The 21,185-nt window shown below is 48.9% G+C and overlaps 1 protein-coding gene across 8 annotated transcripts in view; it reads left to right on the top strand.

Moving 5' to 3' along the window:
* Positions 1-21,185, top strand: part of FRMD4A (FERM domain containing 4A) — a 362,715-nt gene that overhangs the window by 230,233 nt on the left and 111,297 nt on the right. For all 8 annotated transcript variants that reach the window (XM_048062551.2, XM_048062552.2, XM_048062549.2 and 5 more), the window contains exon 2: positions 6,307-6,372. In XM_048062551.2, the coding sequence (XP_047918508.1) occupies positions 6,307-6,372 (66 nt within the window). The remainder of the gene's footprint in view (positions 1-6,306; positions 6,373-21,185) is intronic.

Here is a 21,185-nt window from a genome sequence, read left to right as displayed (position 1 = left end):
GCCTGTGCTCTGGGGTCCAAAGCTCTACTTGCTACCGAGTTGCTCCCATTTTCTTGAAAATGTGACATTTTTGTTCTCCTACAGAAATTCTGCCAAAAGATTGCAAACCTCTGAAGGTATGGCTGGGTCTCCTTCCTAGGGAAAAAACATCTGGCTTACAACGGACCTCTCCTGCTCCAGGGCACCAGGTAGCCTTTCCAATAAGAAACCATTACAGGAGCCAGTCTGGATGGCAGCAGTGTTCTGTGTTGGGTTTCAGTGCATTGGAGCAAGAAGCATTTGTCCTTCCGCGTTGCCATGTTTTAGAATGCAGCCTATGCCAGAAGCCTTCTGCCGAATTAAAATCACTTTTCTCCCTCTTGAAAAGAAAAATTGCAGACCAGACTTCCCGCTATTGGCTTAGGAAAGACTCGTGGAAATGAGTAGTAGAAATGAGGACCACATTCGGACTGTGTGGCAGTCCCTCCGCTTCAAGTTTCTCCTGTCTGTCTCCCCATCCTCAGAACTTCCATCCACCGAGGTTCGGGTAGAAATAAGCCCGCAGCAATATGGCTCTTTGTGGTAGGGGGAAGAGCAGGGAAATGAGTGTGCGGGAGGGCTTTGGACCTGGAAAGCAAGCAGGCGTGAACAGAGCTGCAAAGATGCTCCTTTCCTCCATGCTAAAATGTGAGAGGAAGAAGGACAGGAGATGACAGAGGGATGTAGACCAGCAAAGAGACCGTGCTGGTCAGTGTGACAGAGCCACGGGCAAGACCAGCCCCAAATCGACAAAGCAAAGTGCAGTTATGTGCACAAACCAACCCAGAACACACCGCTTTCTCCCTCTCCCTCCTCACCAGCCTAGGAGCTGCCAGGATGGAAGGCACTGAGAAGTGGTCAAGTGGGAGCAGGGCGTTTAATCTAATAGTTTATTTTAATCAGCGGGCTGTCATCTCTCTCTATCTCCTTTCAGCGGGTCTGTGCAACCGACAGGCAAAGTGACACCGGTTTTTGTGTGTTCAGCACTGTAATTGCCTCCTATACATGCGGCGAGCATTTAGGAAATATTCTGCCTCCAATTATAATTTCTGATTTGAGTCATGGAAGAATACACCGTACCCTCTTTATTCCTGCAGTCACCGGCTAATGAAACGTACCGCGCGTATTTATAGAACTGCCACTGTAAATAGCATTTGCATTTGGTGCCTTGCAGTTATTTAGTGTGACGGTGCTTTCACCAAGAGGATTTCTTTTTCATTTTGAAAGGGAAAGGTTCCCTTTGGAGCCGTTTCTTCCCGCCGCCTCTGCTGTTCGTGGTGGCTGCAGCAGTTGTGCGGACAGTTGCCGATAATTTAGTGACAAGATGACACGAGCACAGGGATTAGCAGAGTGCCGTGTGGGTTTTGGGGCTGCAGTGCAGACGGTTTGTAGGATGCTCCGAGCCAGTGTTTGGAGTTACTGCAAAGATGAATAGAGAGGAGGGAAGTCGCCAGAGCGGTTCGTGCAGCAGTGCACAACAGCTGCCAGCCTGTCTTTCCTAGGAAACCCGTCATGTAAATATTTGGGTAGGAGCCTCCAAATGAGATTTAAAGTCTGCTGCTCGTGACAAAGGTAACTAAAACGTCCTTTTCTTGAGAAAAGCATCCAAGATCCAGAAGATCCCACAAGTAAAAAGGAGAAATACTTGTTTTTGGTAGCATATTCAGAGCGAAAAGTGCACATGTCAAACCTTGTTGTCACTGACAGCTCTCCAAGTGTCTTACAAAGGAGGTCAGCAGCGTTTCTCCCATCCTTCGGGTGCAGAAGTCCTGGTGCAGATAGAGCACACATGCCTTGTGCATCAGCCCTCCTGAGCACTCCTCCAGCACCTCGTCCACACAAACACACTGCTCCAGATCTCCACGTGCCTTGCAAGCACCATCTGTGTCTGTGTGGTGGAGATGCATTAGCCCTAGTCTTTACATAAATGACAGAGATTTTTAAAAGCGCTAGTGTGCAGTTCTTCAAGCGCTTGGGGGTCATGCTGCATGTGCAGGCACTAAAAGCAGCAGCAGATTTTCAGAAGAAAGTGATGTACTGAGCTGTTTGGGGGGGGAAAAAAAAATCTGTTATGTGTTTTGGCACATAATTCCCATACAAGTTCGTGATAAGTCTGGCCCATGAAATGCATGCGGCCCCTCTTCACACATGAAGGATGCTGCTCTCTGCCATATGGTTAGCACAGGGTTTGTAGCACAGTCCCACCCCTTCACACTTCTTGAGAAGCATCAGAAATTTGGAGGGTGGATGTGGATACCGCATCCTGGCTCCTGTGTTGGAGAGCTTTCCTGGGCTGAGTGCTAGAGCCCAGCATCAGGTATGGGAAAACCAGGTTTAGGATGCAGCAGGATCAGTCGTCCTGCCCAGGGTGCATCTCTCTGGTTTGAGCATCAAGGGTATCAGGACTGTCAGGATGGGTTAGACACCTGACTTTTTACTTTCTGCAGTTAGGTTAGAGGGCTCTTTGCCTCCAGATGGGAACCGGGAGGCTGTGTGGATACAGGAAAACTCAGTACTGAGCTCACAGTGAAAGCCAGGGCATGATTAGGAGCAAACCCATCCACTTTCCTTCACATCAAGTGTCCTTGCCTACCTTTAACAGCTCTGCCCAGCCACTAAGTCTTCTCTCTTTCCTGAGATTTTACTTTGCCGTGTCGAAGGGAAAGCCATGCCTTTGTGCCTCTCAGCTTTCAGTTCCCCCAGTCTTTCTCAGAGAAAGAGCATGGGAGTGGAGAACCTCAATTCACTCCTTATAGCTTTCCTCCATCCAAATTCTGGTGCTGCTCAGCTCACCTTTAGTGACCTCCTGCTCCCACCTAAAGGGCTCTGCTGTTGGTTTCCCTTCTCATTACACAGAGAAGCAGAAGGGGTTCCTGGCCTTGTCCCACAAGAGGCAGCCACGGCCTCATCGCAGTGCAGCAGATACCACAAAGCAGCGGATTTGCAAAGCATCACAGGCACCATTTTTCATGCAGACAGACTGTGCTGAAACAGTTCCTTCTTGCTGTGCTTTGAAACATTCCCCTTTCTTGCTCTGACAAACTAGTCGAGTTTGTATTGTTCTGACGATGGCAAAAAGCACGCCGCGTGGGCTTCAGACACCTGGTAGAATAATAAAGCAGAGCGGAGGGAGGGAAGGACCATCATATTTTAGTTTATATCAGGTAGGAAGTCTGTCTTCTGCCTTCTTCTTTTCTTTACTTTTGGAAAGCGTCATTTATTTCAACTGGGAAGAGAAATAGCCCCATGGCTGTGCATCCTGTCGACAAAAGGATGTGCTATAGCAGATTTCCAACCATGTAAATCACAGTTTTTTTGAGCACCAAGACAAAACTTGGAGCCTCCATTTCCTAAACCACAGGCTCCTTCACTATCTGTGGAGGTCCCTGAGGCTGGGAGCAGGGGCTGGTACTGGGTCTCCTTCTCCCCCCAAGGCTGTGTAGCAGCTCCTGGAGCAGCTCTTCACCTGCAGGCCACCAGTTGGGGTCATTAGCTAGTAACATAAACCTTCAAACTGCTGAGAGGCACAGAAGCAAAGTGTCACTAAGGAATTAAAGTATGTGCTTTGCTGTGTGCTCACACACTTGAAGTCAAACTATAAAAATTACCATGGTCTTTGAGAGCCACCAAGGACTCTGCTGATGGACAGAAGGGCTGGGGGCAAGCTGATGTGGAAGCAGCATGCTTTCCCTCCCTCCACTCCTCTTCCCTCCCCCATTTCTGCAAGTGATGCTTATGAAATGCTCTGTTTGCAATTTGTCAATCATCTGCGCTACATTTCAGAGCTTCACTTTACTTAGATACTTCGTGTTACCAGCTGTTTGCATTTGGGATTTCTCTAAGCAGCAGAAGCAGTAAGAGATGAAACTCTGGGTTGGAAAAGTGTGGAGAGCATGAGAAGTTCCCAAGCAAGTATTTTCCTGAAATACTAAAGCACAAAATCAAACATCTAAGAAAATTTTCCCTTTTGCACCTTTTGCTTTCTTTTTTTCCTCATTTCCACTTTGGTGTAACCACTCGAGTACCGCACATGAGCTCTGGACTGTGCTCCTGCCATCGTGTGTTACTGCCACGAGAAAGTCCCAGCTTTATTTCTTGCCTTGGGTAAACTCATGTTAAAACTGCAATATCGATGCACTCTCCACATCTTAGGGATGCTGCAGGTACCTGACAGCAAGGGGGTGAGACAGAGAGGGAGAGACAGAAGCAGAGTTTGGTTGCTCAGAGCTTTACCCATGGCTCTGCTTGGTGGAAGTCCAGCACAGACGGCCTGTGGTTTCCTGCACCTACATGACAGCGCTGAAAGCTGCTTAATTCAGAGTTCATAGAGAAAATCTCTCTCACCAAGTAATATACCTTATGAGAAGCAATATTTTGCATAACACTACTTACAAGATGAAACTCCCGTAAGAAGACAATTTATTGCCACGGAGGTAACTGGCTGACATTTATGAGGAGCCTTGTTTTACAAGGCTTTTCTTTGGCTGCAATGCCAGGGCTCTAGTTGTGTTCATGGAAAATGAGAGGGAAAGTGAGGTTGTGCATGGTATGCCAGAGCCACTCTGGTGCACGTAATGACCTGGGTAAAGTCTGCTTGGGCTGCGTTGGGCTGAGCATGCCAGGACTGTAAATTTGGGGTGAGTTGAAGGGAGAAGTTCATTTTCACAGAATCATGAGATGGCTGATGTTGGAAAGGACCTCTGGAGGCCATATGCTCCAACCTCTCTGCTCAAGCAGGGCCACCTGGAGCAGGTTGTTCAGGACCATGTCCAGGCAGTTGCTGGAGATCTCCAAGGAGGAGACTCCACAACTTCTCTGGGCAAGGCTTGGTCTGTCCTGACCCCAGGAGAGGAGGAGATGGACATGGACAGAGCTGGTGAGGAGGACAGGAGCACACAGGAGAGCCAGCAGCCAGCAGGGTGAGGGGGTGGTGCTGGAGATGGTGCTGGAGATGGCTGAGTTTGAAGACCTCATGCCATGGCTATGCAATGCTTGTGCTATGGGTGCTGGAGGACATTGCTTCAACTCACCCAGTCATCAGGATATGCATTGGCTGGAGTGCATTGGGTCCCCAGGAGCCTGAATAGCAGCACAGCAGGGCCAAGCTTGGTCCAGGCATGCGTGACTGCCCTGGGGCTGCCTGCGTGCTGCCCATGTCATGCTGGGGAAGAGATTTCCAAGAGCAAAAGAGGCTTAGGCTGCCCATATCCCATTAGGGGGATTGTGTGCACGGCTGGAGGGCTTTACGGGGCTGAGCCTAGATCCGTAGCTGTGCAAAGCAAAGTTGCTCCTCATGATGCGCCGTGTGACAGGGAGTCGGGAACAGCCTTGGCTGAATGCAGAGGACTTCCCTCAGGCCACAGCTTATTTGTTTCTTACCACTCCAATCTACAGGACCTTGGAAGAAATAGTGTTCTATACACAGAAGTTTTATTGATATTATCGTGCAGGTTAAGAGTTCGAGTTAAGTTATACTGGTGTGGAAGAACCTGTGGACCAATATAATAGTTAAGGACATAAAACTATTAGAGAGTGCCCAAAGGAGGGCTACAAAGGTGATGCAGGTTCTAGAGGGGAGGACGTATGAAGAGCAGCTGAGGGCCCTGGGTTTGTTCAGCCCAGAGCAGAGCAGGCCGAGGGGAGGCCTCATGGCGGCCTGCAGCTCCCTCACGAGGGGAGCGGAGGGGCAGGCGCTGAGCTCTGCTCTCTGGGGACAGCGACAGGACCCGAGGGAACGGCATGGAGCTGGGACAGGGGAGGGTCAGGCTGGGGGTTAGGGAAAGGTTCTGCACCCAGAGGTGGTCGGGCACTGGGACAGGCTCCCCAGGGTAGTGGTCATGGCACTGAGCCTGCTGGAGTTCAAGAAGTGTTTGGACAATGCTCTCAGACACATGGGCTGATTTTTGGGTGGTCCTGTGTGGAGTCAGGAGTTGATCTCAATGATCCTTGTGGGTCCCTTCCAACCTGAGATATTCTATGATGTGATGACTATGACTGTATGAATAATATGATTGGCTCCACTGGTACTTCTTAGGTAGGACACCCCAAATAGGATATATGGGATTCAGGGCCTTCACTATCCCAGGCAAACTATTGTTTGCCTTTTATTCCTTCCAGCCATTTGTTTCCCTGGTGCCAAAGAAGGGGGATTTAATAAATAAATAAATAAAACTGAAAGCAAGGTGGTGAATGAAAGCTTTCAGCTTGTACCAGGGGAGCTGGCTGCTGGTGCCGCGTGCCAAACGGGGAAGCCGAGTGCCTTAAACACCTGCCTCTTCTCTCTTGCAGATGACGGAGGGCCGCAGATGCCAAGTGCACCTCCTCGATGACAGAAAGCTGGAGCTCCTCGTCCAGGTAGGAGCTGCGCATTTCCCCATCCCAGGGTTTGCTCCAAATAATCTGGGGAGAGAACGGGAGAGGAAAGGGTTTCCAGCCGGTTTTCTCAGCAGCTTCACGCTGTGATTGCGTGCACTCGTGCTGGGGGAGGATGTGCACAGAGGTGTCTGTGGGGGCTGGTTCATGATGGGTTTTGCTTTACTTTGTGCCAAACCAGTCCCTGTCCCCACTGGCGGGAGGGAAAACCAGCCTGAGTCTTTTTTGACATTGTTTCTATATCACTTGGCTATTTTTTGAGGCATTAATTAGCCTTTATTGAGAAACACATTGCATCTGCTTAAAATACTCCCAGCCTGGGTTTCTGTCCCCGTTACTTGCCATCTGAACTTGGTGTATGATGCTCAAGGTGCATCCCATGGCAGAAGAGGATGTGGTGCTGGTGTCATGGGCGGATGTCACTGGAGACATTTCAGAGGCTATAAATCATGTATTAAACACAAACATGCAATAAAATACACCTGTGTTCCATCCACCTTTTTTTATTATTATTTTTAAAAAAGGTGAATTAAGGAAAATGAGAGTCTGGTGCTGGCTGTGTAACTATGGGTTCATGGGTGCTGCCGTATCCTGAGCCTTTCTGACAACTTTGGCTCCCGCCTCAGAGATCACCAAGGGGTTAACAGCAGGAATTAGAAGAATGCCTTTCCTTTTACAAAGGCTGCTGGGCAGCCCCAGAAGCAGGAAATGAAACTTCCCATGGCGGCTGAATCACGGGCAGCTGATACGCTGAGGGGGGGGGAAGCATCCCACCCAGGGAAACCTGAATGGGGATTGCTGAAGGCACGGTGAATCATCGGAACCGCATTCAGCCCCGCTTTCTGAACGGTGGTTTAATAATACTACTAAAAATATGTTAATGGGTAGTGCAATTTTGAGTCCTTAGTCACCAAGGAGGTGAAATCCGGAGACACATGGTGTGCACCGGGTGTCTGTGCGATCAGAGAGCGCACGGATGTCATGAACAAGCCAGAGCTGGAAAGGGAATAGCTAAATAATGATGACTAATTAGTTTGAGCAAAATGCCATACCAATGATGCCGTAACTCTGCATGGTGAGCATCCCTGCACACGGCTTTCTGAGGCTTAGCAGAAGGTTCAGGGGTTTCTGCCCATCTTTGCATTGCATCCATATGCATGGCCATAAGCACGTCCGTCACAAGGATGAGACTTCTGGCTTCCTATTTCACAGAGATGCCTTTGATTTTTTTATTATTTTTTTTTTAGTTTCATGAGTATGAATTGGCTGTTTGGAGAATGGTTCTGCTAAAGCGCTGTTTGTAATATCAATAATCACAGTTCAAAATACACTGCAGCATATCTGTATGAACTGCACTGCCCGATTGCTTTCCTGGGGCTTTTCTCAATAGCATTGGGCTTACAATAAAGTACACGAATAACCACAGTGAAGACAAAAGTGAAGGAGGCTGGATCTGGAAGCTCTGGAAGCTCTCCGGAAGATCTTCTGGAACCTGTTCCATGAAGGAGCAGAAACAATATTCACGTGATATATTTTTAAGTGTTTGATCACACCTTCAGTGGGAATTTCTAGTGATCAATATAGGAAGCGAATTGCTCTGTAAATCACACTAACTAGTCTGCAAGTGACCCGTGGCTGAATTTCATTCACACAATAAATCATCTTGCTGTTTTCAAATAATGTATGAATGGGCAGAGCCAGGAGGTGTGATTGTGAAAAATTCATACCCAGGAAAAGCAGCAACCTCTGTCGCACGGAGGCTGACCCAGCGCTCTGATCAGTACCGTGCCTGTGTGTGTGTACGGGATTACGCACTGAGGATGTTTTTTTCTGCTTAAACGATGCCCTTTGACGGCGTTAGGTAGCATCTGCTCGGAGAGTTAGTAAGTAAATCTCTGTGGGGTGGAGCAGACGGCAGAGGAAGAGGATGTTTGGATTCAGATCTCCAATACTAATATGTTTTGCAAACTTGGGCAAAACATGTTGGTTTGTCTGCAAAGCCACCAGCTCTGGGGTGGTCGTAGGGCTGCTCTGCTCTGCGTAGGGCAGGAGTGTGCTGAAGCTCCAGACGGAGCAGTGCTCTCTCCTGGCAGGTCCCCGACCACTGGGAGTGCCGTGCTCTTTGCCAGGGGAAATCTCTCCCCATATCACTTGGAACTGGTGCTGAGACTGTAGCTGGAATTCCCTTTGTAAGTTCTGAGCACCCTTATTTTGGTTATCGCCTTATCTCATGGCTGAAGTGAATAAGAAGCTGTAAATATAATGTTCATCCAACCCACAGCTACTGGCTGTCACTTCAAAGTTGTATTTAGCCACGGATGTCTCACCACGGGTTGAAGCTGAGGGATGATTTGCTGGTTTATGCTGTGGAAGAAATTCTTCCATTGCTGTGTTGGGCTTTAGCATCTCAAGCTGCATTGGCTTGAATCGCGTGTGAGCAGGGCTCTCAAATTCTTGTGCAAGATTTGTCCCTTCCCACCAAGCTCGACATTTCCTGGGAGCTTCTCCATAGCAAATTTCACATTTCTGTGGCAAGTTTAAGGGAGACCACTGGGAATCAGCAGAACTGATCTCTCTGCTGAGGTGAGATCAAAATACCATCCTTACCTGGATCCAGCTTTATGCAGCACTTACGTCTGTGACATCAAGTGCTCGGGTCAGAGGATGGTTACGGATCCTACTGCCTGAATGGGAAGCTTATTTTGGGAAAAAAGATGGAAAAAAGAGCAGAAGGAGCCGGGTCTGATGGAATGAGGGAGGTGGGTACAGCTCCCTTGAAGGGTTGCGGGAGGGCTTCTGGAGCATCTTGAAACTGCTTTGGCCGGCGACTCTGGGGAGCTGAAATGATTTCCTCTCCTGCTGCCTCGAGGGCTGCTGGGCAGAACCAGATACATCTGGGAACGATCAGCGTGTTTGCAAAGAGCAGTGTATTAAGCAAATGTACTCCCTCTTTGCCTGCGAATTAGCTGTGATCAGACTTGGGGGGTTACGAATACATTGCTTGAAACGTATCACTTCATGGTTAATGAGGACCATACCTCAGTCTGCAGGGGGATGGCGAGTGGTAAATGTGCTCCTGCGGTTGCTCGCAGGAGTCAGCCCTGGCTCCGTGCGACAGCTCCTCCAGACCACATTGAAACGTTTCAACACCACAAATCCTCTTCCCGAACTACAAAGACCTTGCAGGCTGGCCACACAGACGTTTTCAGTGGGACCCCCTCGTGCACATATGTTTTATTTGCATTGCTGAGCCCCGAAAGCCAGGTTCTGGCTCAGAGGCAGCATTTATAAGCCCTTCTGTGAATGCTGGCTCGCTTGGGTGCTGGCACATAGCACGAGGGCTTGGCGATACCACCACCAGCAAAGCCATCCTGGCTTTACTCAATCAAGCAGTCTGGGCTAAAGTCGTTTTCCCCCAAGTTGAGTGGCTGCAGCTAAGGAAAGGCAAAACCACAGGCTTGGTGGATAAAGGAAAGCCCTCCCCGGTGCGTTGTGTCAGATAAATGCTGAAATTCATAAGGTCTAATCATAAACTCAGCAGAGGAGGATCATATGGAAATCTCTTCCTGAGGGTCTGAAACTCAAAGCCTGTTTGACTTGGGATTAGGAAGAGGAGTTGCATTTGGTATGTGTTTCATTTGATAAATGCCTGTTGATGATGTGTTGTGTGTGGCAAGTTTACATAAGATTTTTTTTGATGGCATTTTTATCGTGAGCAGGAGCAGAGAGTGGCTCCTCGGATCTTCCTACAGCCACTTTTTTTTCCTGTTTCTGTTTCTGTTTGATGCGTGTTTAGTTTTTAATACAAGAGGGTTTTTTTTAGAAAGTGTTTGGCTTTATCCAGCTAATCCAGCTAATTCTTGCTTCCAGAAAATGGACTTGCTCACATTCCCCACTCTCAGCCTTCCTACCCGTTATGCTGTTTCCACGTGGCCGCAGATCATTTGTCTGTTGCACATGAAAGGTTTGCACTGCTCTATTTAAAGAGTTTTGCGTAGTTGGCAATTCATTCCTTTTCATCTTGCTTTTTGTAAACACAGCTTTTTCTGGGCTGGCTGAGTCCCACGCCCTTGCCACGTCTGTGCCGGCTGCCGATGCCTGTTATCCAGCTCCAGTGACCATCATCCAAAAGTGCTAAGCCCCCCTAATTCCTTCTCTCTGGAAGAGTTATTGCAGGGATGGAGCTCATCTGAGGCTTGGAGCAGAGCTGGCTGGGGGGTCTGAAATTTGATCGTAGGAAATACCGGGGTTTGGGTTTTCCCCGAGGAGCACATTTGGAAGAGCCAGGAAGAAGGAGGTGGGGGTTAACACCACACTTGTCCATGGGCGTTTGGGTGGTTAATCCACATGTTGTCACTTCTTAAGTAATTTTTAATCTCGGGGTAAGATAGATGTGCATGTGTATCTCCCAGCAAAGCTGGTGACTGTCACCAGCAAGGAGGTCCTGATGGAGATGCTCAGTGCTGGTGATCCTCACTCCTCCAGGCTCAGCCTCACCAGAGCCAGGCTGGGGCGTGCTGGTTTGTCCTGGGGAGCACACAGCACCTTTGGAGAGCAATAATAATAATGGTAAGAGGGAGGAATAAAATGTTCCCGTCTCCTCCCAAGATGCTGCTGGAGTTTTTCAATGTTTTCGGTGCTACTCATGGCCAGGAAACTGCAATCGGCTGGGGCTTGCCAGCATTTTCTTGCTGCCTCACTTTTACATGTCAGTAAGCAGGGTTGTGACCTGGCTTGGAAAAACTGCAAAGGTTCCTCTTCAGGTGGTACTGAGGATAGCACTGCCGGGAAAATCTGCCTAATTTTTGGTAGAGGATTTGTGTGGGGAGCTCAGCAATGCACCCCAGCCTCAGAGCAGGAAAAGCAGGCTCCAGGATGGGCTGAACCTCCTCTGGGATGCCACAGAGATTGCAGAAGAGGGGCTCCAGCACTGTTCCCCTGCCAAAATCGGGTCTGGACGGGGCCGTGGGAGCTGGCCTGCTTTTCAAAGCCCCAGCTCCCAGATGCAGAAATGCAGCCGCGCAGCCCTGACCGTAAATGGAGACGTTTGGGTGCCAGTAGCCGGGCGAGAGAGCCAGCACGGCTCCCTGCAGTGCCTGCAGGCTCCGCTCCAAAAGCTTTTTTAACCATCTCTTCGGCAGGAGGCAGCAGCCAGCACTGGGAGTGGGTGTGAGGGTGAGTAATATACCCATCGCACGGGGTGTATATTGCTGGGGTTGCTTATAGGGCATGCCTATAGGGCATGGGGAGCGGGGATGGGCTGGTTCTGACACCCTTGGAGGAAGGAGGCTCCCTGCATCCCTTCTTCCCACCCAGCCTCTCCATGCTGTAGCACAGCAGCTGGAAAATGGCCTGTCCTCTCAAAGGGTGGCTTCGTGACAGTCCCCAGATTGTTTTTGGAGGTTGTGTGTTGGTCTGTAGCTCCTCTTCCTAAAAAAAAAAAGGTATGTTTTCTGTAGAGCAGAGAAATGGAGAGCTGATTGAGCTCAACCGGAGTTTTATGCTGTGAACCTAGCAGAATCCAGTCCTTTGCACTGATAAAATGTGCAAATATTAGATCAAAATTTGATCCAAATCACATAATTTTTGATTTGTCAGAGCTGAAGGGATGCTCAAATCTGTGTTTTGGAGAAGAGGGTTTATTTTCCCAAATGGCAACGCTAGGACTCTGGTATAAGTCTGACTTTAGAAACAAATTGTGATTTACTACAGCATGAGTAAAAGCATAGTTTAGCTCAGGAAAAAGTTTGGAAAATTGCAAAATAGATTTTTGAGCATCTTTGACGCTAAAAATTATTGAGATCCAAAGCTTTGGTTTGGCCTGGGAACTGTCGAAGGACCCTACCAAGCAGCGTGTGGGGTCGGACTCACATCACCAGAACAAACCAAGCAACAGACAAACCACAACCTGTCACTCCTGATAGATGAACCATGCGAAGCCATCTGTGTCCTGCAGGAAAAGCTCCTCCTGACTTTTTACTGGCTCTCAGGTCTCCCTTGGAGGGGTTTGACGGTCAAGTGTGACTGCAAATGGGGCAGGTGCCCTGCTGGGTTGGGTCACCGTGGGATGGAGAGGGATGGAGGAGAGGGATTGCTCTGCACGTAGGGAGGTGGGAGCCCAGACCAGGGGTTCAGGCCTGTGTTCTCACTGAGCAGCTAGGATTTAAGAGGTTTTCAGCTGAAAAGTTGGCCTTTTACCAAAAAGTAGCATTAGGAAAATATGTTTAGCATTGCTCTAAGGGCAACACGGTGCTGGGGATGCTTTCACAGTCAGCGCACCTCCTCCAGGCGTCGTTTCAGCACAATATGCAGATGTTGCCTTAGACCAGGTAAATATTTAAACAAAAAAAAAATGGACTAAAAGACCTAGGTCTGCTCCCAGGTCCAGTTTTTCAGCCTGTGACTGAGTTGAGCTTCTCTGTGAGCCCCAATAAATGCCCTTGGCAAGCGTCCACCACCGCCATCAGAAGTCTACAGAGCATCTGGTGTCAGTCTGGAGGGCACAGCAGCTCCGCTGCGGGGACCAAGGGGAGGCTGATGTCTGATGGAGACATATGGGGCCCCCTCAGCACCTGAAACAAAACCAAGAACTCCATGATTCCAGCGAGTTGAAGGCAGATAAGAAAATTTCCTTGGATTGTAATCCATTTCGGTTTGTAGCTTGGGGGTTCGATTTCTCAGCTTAGGCTCCAGTGAACACAGCAGCCCACAGAAGTCAAGCCTGGAGGGGAAGGGTTTGCTGGGAAATGGAAACAGAAGAGCATGAGGGCAGAAGAGAAAGGAATTTGGAGCGTAGACGTGGGGAGCGAACAACTCGGCTTAAAACCCATGGGGAATCTCAGGCAGGGTGAAGGTGAAAAAGCAGATCTGCTCAAGAGAAAAGGCTTGATGATGAGGGCAAAACTGAAGGGCTTGGGACAGGAGGTGAAATGACCACTAAAAAGGGAAATCCTGAGCAGGGCTCAGGACCTGGGGTGGAAGAGATTCTGTTGTCCACCCTACCAAGGGTGGTTGTGCTAGGTGGTGAGGCTCACCACGAGCAGGATTTGGAGAGGGACTGCAGGAGAGGAAAGATGCAAAGCGTCAGGGCATGGATCAGCAGTGAGCCCAGATGGACGGAGAGCATGGAGAGCCTCCAAGAGGATCTGTACACACAGCAAAGGTCATTCTGGCTAAGCAGCTCTAGAGAAAGGAAAGCTGCATCTAGGAAAGGCAAGACTGGAAATTAATGAAACCCAGCAGGAATAGCTTCGTTCCTCCAAATGCGCTCCTCATCCGCCTGCAGGTAGGCATGGGATGGGAGGAGAATTAGCAGAAGATGGGACAAGTGGAGGCAGGGGGCAATAGCTGCTGGGAGCAAAGTGACACCGGAGGATGAGTCAGGTTCTGGCTGACCTTGCAGCAGGGGAAAGAGAAGGGCAGAGAGGCAATCTGGTCCTTCACGAGGTTAACTGAAGGGGATGGAGCTTCCCTAGCACGGTAAAGCTCCCCCTTCCCAAGCTGCATGCTGGTTTCTAAATGGGTTTTGTCCTTTCGTGATGAAAGAACCCCATAAAGGAGACCTGCACGTCTATCAGGTGCCACGTCAGGAGCCTCAGGGTCTCAGAAAAGTGCCTACAGCCTCATAGGAAAACGAGCAGGGAACGGCAATCATGCTCCTCCGTGCAGCGAAATGAAGGTGTGATTTCCAGGGGCCTGCATAATCAATATCCCTATTATCAGTCTTCCAGAATAAATTGCATTTAAACTAATACAGGCTGGGGAGCTATCCGTGAGCTGTCAGGAGACAGATAAGCTAAAGACATATGTTTATTCATACCACATATGCTGAGAGCTGGATATATTTTACAGCTGGCCAAATATGGGTGAAAATATTCAGCGATTTATTTATTTTTTTTTCAGCCACTCTGCTAAAAGTTGTCAGATAGCCTTAATTCTGAGCAGTCATGGAGCTTTTCGTACTCACTGGGAGGGCTGCTGACTGTCCCAGGAAAGCACCCGACGAAGGGAGAAAGCTCTTCCCTTTCCGATGAGTTAGTTTTGTAGAGCACCAGCTGTGTAACTCGTCCTGGCGACCTCCCACCACACAAACCAGGACAGAAATGGAACAACAAGCATCTAATGGCTGCGTTACAGAGAAATCCTCTCCCTCACAATTGCTTGGGATAAGCTCAAACATTCACTATTGTTTCTGCCCGGCTCAGCTGCTCCGTGACTTCAGTGGAGCTATTGTTCGGAACCTGCTCGTGTCCAACAGGGGCTGTGAAATACGTCATTGTTGCCCCAAAATGTTGCTGCAGCCACGGACAACCCAACGTCCCCCAGCACCGCAACGTCACCCCCTTCCCTTGGGTGAGGGCAGGGCTCAGCCGCAGGGCACCACCAAGCACAAAGATGGGGAAAAATTGGATTTAGCAGCAAGAAGGTGGGGATAAAACGTCGGGGATAAAACGTCGGGGATAAAACTGCTTCTGCTCTCCTTCATGGAGTAGCAGTCCTTGTGTCAGTGCCCTGCCTGCTGTGTCCTGTCCCTTGTTCCCAGCCCAGCGGCACGCCTCTCATTTAACCTGAGACGTGGCCATTTATGTCTGAGCTACTTTTGAAGGAGGTGGAGGGAACAGGGCACGGCTGATCTCCTCCTGAAATGGATCCTCTGAGATGAATCCTGACCCTTTTCTCGCAACAGGATCCTCTGCAATCCACTCCTGGGTGGGCGTGCATGCTGTAGGCGTTCACGGGTGGGCACATCAGTCCCTCCCGGGCTCTGAGTCCCCCTTTTGCATCCTGCTGGATAGACAAGGAGGTAGTAAATTTAGGTAGGGAAATGCTAAATGTGGCACAGGACAAAAGCTGCCTCCTGGAAGGCAATGAGAATGGAAATAGAAAATTATTCTTTTATAATATGGCCTGAGCGAGCAATCTCAAAAGATAATAATGTACGTAGCAGATGATTTCAGGAGAAATTGAGTAGTCTAGAAGAGTGTAATTCAGGAGAAAAAAAAAAAAAAAAGAAAAAAAAAGAAAGAGACAAGCAAGGTAGCATAGTAGATTTGCTTTCAATACAAGGCTAAAAAAAAATGTGCATTTCCAATCTGAGCTAGCATTTCGGGATGGAGCATTTTTCATCATTGCTGCCATCAGACTGCACCGTACAAATACGAGGCTGACAGTGAATGAGGGATGCCAGACTTGATTGTCTACGCGATATTACTCGGTTTGCAGAAAATTGTTTTCTTTTCCTTTTCCCTTTCCTTTTCAGACCCCAGTGAATGCAGCTTAGACAAAAGCTCTCAGCTCCCAGCCAAAAGACTCTTCCTCCTGCACTGCCAGCGAGAGCCTTGGCCACGAGTGAGGCTGTTGGGCTCAGGGGCGTTGCACAGAATGAGTAAAAAAAATGAGTAAAAAGGGCCCAGAGCTGTTTCCAGCACACTGGGAAAAGGTTTCCTTCCCCTTTGCCTTGGTGCAGGTGACTGCAGCAGGCAGCTGGCCGTGGCTGCATGGTGCCAGGTTCAACCAGTTCGCCTGAAGCAACGAATTTGGGCTGGTTTAGGGCAGCACGTGTGTGCTTGGGTCCATGAAAGCAACTGGAAATGGCACTGAGCAAGGCAGAAGGGAGCCGGGTCCAGCATCACAGTGCTACCTGCCTCCGCGTGCATCGTGCGAGGAGGGCAGGGGGATGTCTGCCTCCTCCCAGCCCCCTGCAAGGGCCTTTACCAAGGAGCTTGTCAAAGTCTTTCCTTTTTTAGGCCCAGTTTCTTTGGAAATGATGCAAAATACCATCCCAAAGCGATGGAGCAAGCCTCCATCCCCCAGCCTTCGCTGCGTTTCCATGCTCCACCAGCCCTTTCCATCCCAAGCTGGGGGAAGCGCCTACTCATGCCACTCGACTAAAAGGGGGACTTTGGGAGATGCGATGTCAGAACGAATTTGTCTCTCTTTGGTGGATTATTTGCCCGAATTCCCTCTCCTCCCCCAGGGATGAGCCAGCTTGCTGGCTGCAGCAGCACGGGAGAAGGAGCGAGGCAGGCGCAGCACAAAACGGTGCCTGTGGCGTCCGCGTGCGTCAGCCACAGTCCGGGCTGTCAGCAGAGAAAACATCAGCTTTTCTAATTTTCAGGACAGAGGAGATGGCTCTTGGCTTATAACTGGCCATGTTTAAAAAAAAAAAAAATGCATGACCTCATCGTGAGAAGCAAGACATGTGCTCATTCTCCTCTTGCATTCCTCTCCCGGAGAAGCAATCCTTTCGGATGAGAGGCTGTTGATACAGATAGGGTGCCTTTTCCCTTCCCATCTCTCTGCTCTCATAGCCGGTTCATCACCATTATGTTTGAACGATACCTCTTCTGTTATTACCTTTGCCATGAAAGTGCCCATATTAGGGCAGGAAAAAGCACAAATCTAAACCCGCCGGGGAGGCGGCTTCAGTCTCCGTCCCGATTGTGCTGACGCTGTCTTGGTAGCAGGTTGAACCAGATGCTGGGAGGTAGAACCATCAACTCCGACAGTTCTGGAAGGTGTTTTCCTTCGGGAAAATTAACAGCACATGTTTTGGTTTAGTGATGCATCCCTATTTTTGGAGAGGACTCTCCCCTCAGCTGTGCTGGCTCGGTGCTAGGGACATCAGCTTGCCAAGATGCAACCTACAGGGTCTGTAAGTTATGCTTGTCTCCTTGAAAAAAAAATAATAATAAAGAACCTCGCAACTGCCCTTTTTAAGAATAAAATAAAACAAACCAAGCAAGCCATTTACACTTCATTCCCTCCCCTTGTTCTGAAGCCAGGAAGAGCATTTAATGCGTGGAGTCATCCCAATATGTACAGCAGTGCAGGAACAAGTTGTGCATGATGCCCCAGCCCCTGGGACGCCCCGGGAAGGAGGCTGCACCATGAATCCGCCTCGTGTATCAGCCAGGGTGATGCACGGGATGGGCACCAGCTGCTGAGCAGCTCTAAGGCAAAAGCATGGAGGGATTTGACTGTGGCAATGGGCTTCTCTTGGTTGATGGGAAGAACCGTTTTTGGATTAGTTTGGTTCCTTCTTTTGGTGACATTTCAGCAGTAGATGCCTAATGAGAACATCTTTCTATTTAAACTTTGCCCTCTCTTCTTCCCCATCCCTCTTGGTAGCAGGCAGGGGACGGACAAGCCCATTTCTTGGGGCCCATTCCAGGCTTCTCTTCTTCACTTCTTTGATTTTTCCTACCTTTTGAGTGCCCAGAGTGTTTATACAGAGAGGTAATATGCGCTGACAAGCTTTAAAGGTGAGGCAGCACACTCTGCCTTCCTCACTTGGTCCATCTCATGGGGACAGGGCTCCCCACTCCACTGCTTCCCTCTGCTCTTCTCACGGGCAAAACCAAACTGGGACCATGGCTGGGACAACCTTCAAGCCCCATTGATCCTGATGCCCTTTCCCTCTTCGTCCACACCCCATCTGCCAGCCTCATGCCTCTCCTTCGGAAGCCGTGGCTCAGTGGCTGCAAATATCTGTGTGCTGCTGGCAAGGCTTTGGGACCAGGCTTTGGGAGGGAAGGCGAGATGTGACAGGGCTCCACATATCCCTGAAGATGGACATGTGTGAGCCAAATGTTTCCAGAGACCAGGGTAGCCACTTATATATTTTCAGGATTTTCTTGAATCATTCAGCAAACCTCTCCGAGATACAGAGACTCACGGTCAGGCACTTTGGGTATGATTCAGAGCTTGTCACAAGCATTTTGCACAGCTCTAGCTCTTGGGCTTTAGAGAATGTTTTTAAAGCACTTTGCAATCCTTTCCCTGAAAAACACTATGGAGGCAGATAGCATGAATTATTATTTATTTTCACTGTGTGGACAGTTGATCAGTGGCAGATGTTTCTAATTGCATTAAGCAAGTGGAAATAATGAGAATTAGATAGCAGATTCTCCAGGAATTTACATTTAGATTGGGTTACATTTTGCTATTAAAATAGCAAATTCGACGTCAGATGCACTGGTTCTTCAGCAGAAAGGGGGGCTGATTATTTTTAATTATTATTTGATTATTTAAAAAATGAGCTGTGTTACTGTACTTAAAAATATTTGACTCAAGGGAACGATTTAATAGGTGTGTCTCTCGAGAAAGATGTGGGACAACGAAGCTGTTCATCAGCCAGCATTTCCTCCACCCCCCGATTCTGCTCGGATTGAAGGGCAGACGAAAAACAGAGGACCCCGGGCGGCCACAACCCCTATCCCAAAGCGTTGCTGAAAAATTCGGCCGATGCTGGGATCGGGCTCAGCTGAGCCGCCCGCATCCCTGACAAATTGAATTAAGGGACGCTGGTGGGAGACAAGCTGCATGTCCCCATCCAGGCACCACGCTACGCTGAGCTTGGCAGGAATTTGGGGGTGATTTTCTCCCCCGGCCGATGGCAGCCGGTGGGAGAGCAGAGGAACGGGGCTTGGTGCGGGGAGGAGCAGCATCTGCCGCCTCCAAACGACACGTGTATGACAGCCATCTCCCAGTTCATGCCAAGAGGAAATGAGCTGTGTTTCAAACCGCTGGAGGTTTTCCTCTGGGGGCTCTCTTGCGGCATTTTTTTTGTTTTGTTTTGTTTTCTCTCCTAGATTTCAAGTTCAGCTTCAGACACTGAAATGTGTGAGTCCCCTGTCAGCAGAGAGGGGATTTATGTGCGGTGCAGATTATTGTATGTCTCTGTTAAGTGCAGAACCCAGGCTATGATATTCTTTTAACTAACTAGCTGGCTCAGCTTTTTATTTTTCTTTTTTTTCCTTTTGCTTAATGAGAGCCTTATCCCAAACTCCTTGAAGTCAGGGAGTCTGTCTATCAGGTTCAGTAGGCTTTGGATCAGATTTCAAATCACTGATTCATTATTAATTACACATCTGGGACTCCCTTTTCAAAGAGTTCATTGTTAAATAAATTCACTTTTAGACATTACAGACTTGGCATTCTTGTGCATTTAATAAAATTCTGGCAAACCAGCCAAGAGCCATAGGCCAGCTTCTCTTCTGGTATTGATGGATGAGTCTCTACTGAACAGCAGTGGCTTACACTATACGGATATAATATATCTTCTCACTCTCATTTAACCACTTTCCATCTAAGACCAAGTCTGTATTTGAAACTTCTGCCTGCCTAGTACCATGGCTTAACCCTGTGGTTTCTGCTCACTTTTCTTTAATGTTTCTCTACCAGTAAAAGTCCCTTTGTGGATTTAGGCACTGCAGGGCAAAATATCTTTGCTGGCTAGTTTCTTTTCTCTTTGAAGAGCTACTGGCATCTCCTTCCCAGGACAAACTGCAGCTGCATCTTTAGAGCCTCCTGACAGAGCAGGCGGGCAGGCAAATGTTTTCCAGATCCCTATGGCAAGAGGAATGGAAAATGTCTTTCTAAAAATATTGTGTCTTTCCTGTAGTCCTTAATAACCTAGTCCGAGTCCAGCCACTGAGACATTGAACTGACCAAGGAGCAGGTCTGGAAGTTCTGTTTACACAGAGGGACCTTGTTTGGGGGGGATATGTAGAAATATTTTCCTACTGAAGTCAGTTGGATAGGAGTCTAGGCCTGAGGTGAAAAACCAGGGCATGCTACCGTGAGATTTAATGGCACGTGATATTCCTCCTCAGCTGAATGCACAGTACCCAGTTTCTAAAGCTTGCACTTAATCTCCAACTGCTTAAGTTATTTGGAAAAGAAAATCAATGGAAACGCGGTTCCCACCAATTAAAAAATGAAGCTCTGAATGTTTATTGAAGGCACAGGCATCTGCTCGGTCCATGCCTTGCTTTGAATGCAAGGGATAAAAATCACCTCATTGATCACATCATCATTGCAGAACGGAAAATGAAGCAGGAAGGACTGTTTCACTAGAACCCTGCAGTAGTCAAAGCTAATTCCCCACTGCGAGCCAGATCTCCATCCTATTTTATTACAAAGAAAGACAAACCCCCCCCTCTGCCCCAATTCACCTTCCTCAGTTTTTCATAGACCACATTAAATACGATTATTCTGCACAAACTTGCGTATGAAGTGCAGCTCTTTCCAAAACTGCAGTTCTTCAGCATTAGCAATGATGAAGCCATTTATTTACTCCAGGTGTCGGGGTGCTCTGCAGAGAAAGGGCTCCAGCATCCCCCAAGGGCAGACAGCCCCTGTCTTACCCACGAGGGAAGTGTGGCCTCAACACCAGCCGTGGTGAAGGACATCGTTCCCTGGATCTGCTCGTGGAGGGACGTGCTGGGGCTGGAGGCACAGTCCTCGCACACGGAGAGTGCTGGCTGCTGTGTAGGGTTTGGGTCAATGCCACACGAAGCCATCTTCCCGTTCCCTGCAGTGCTGAGGAAGCTTTTCAATATTTTAAGGGACCAAGAGCCATGCTGTCCTTGGGTTAAAGCTGACTGTTCATTTTGGCAGCGTATCCCACATCCCACAACTCCAGCTGACTCAGCCCATGGCTAGCAGATCTCTCTGCCGTGCCACCAGCCTGCTCTGCATTGTTCCTGAATATGAAATGCCCCAAATGCCCCTGTGGGGACACCAAGCCTCTGGGCAGACATGTGACATTTCACCTTAGAAACCAGACCACGACTGGAAGTAAATCCCAGTCCCAAATCAGCGGGTAAAAACCACCAGGGCCAGTTATGGACCCTCTCCTCAACATTCTTTCTGCGAAGACGACAGAAAACGGGGCAGCCAAGGATTCCCTCTACCTGAAACAGAGGCTCATGGGGTGTCAAGTGGGTATAACCATTTCTGGCCATTCCCCTTCCTCCAGGCCTGGACACACTCCTTCCCTCACGCATGGG

Source organism: Anser cygnoides, chromosome 1, assembly GCF_040182565.1.
Source record: "Anser cygnoides isolate HZ-2024a breed goose chromosome 1, Taihu_goose_T2T_genome, whole genome shotgun sequence".
NCBI classification, from domain to species: domain Eukaryota; kingdom Metazoa; phylum Chordata; class Aves; order Anseriformes; family Anatidae; genus Anser; species Anser cygnoides.
The sequence above is the reverse complement of the archived record's forward strand: the minus strand, read 5'-3'. Positions and strand labels throughout refer to the sequence as shown.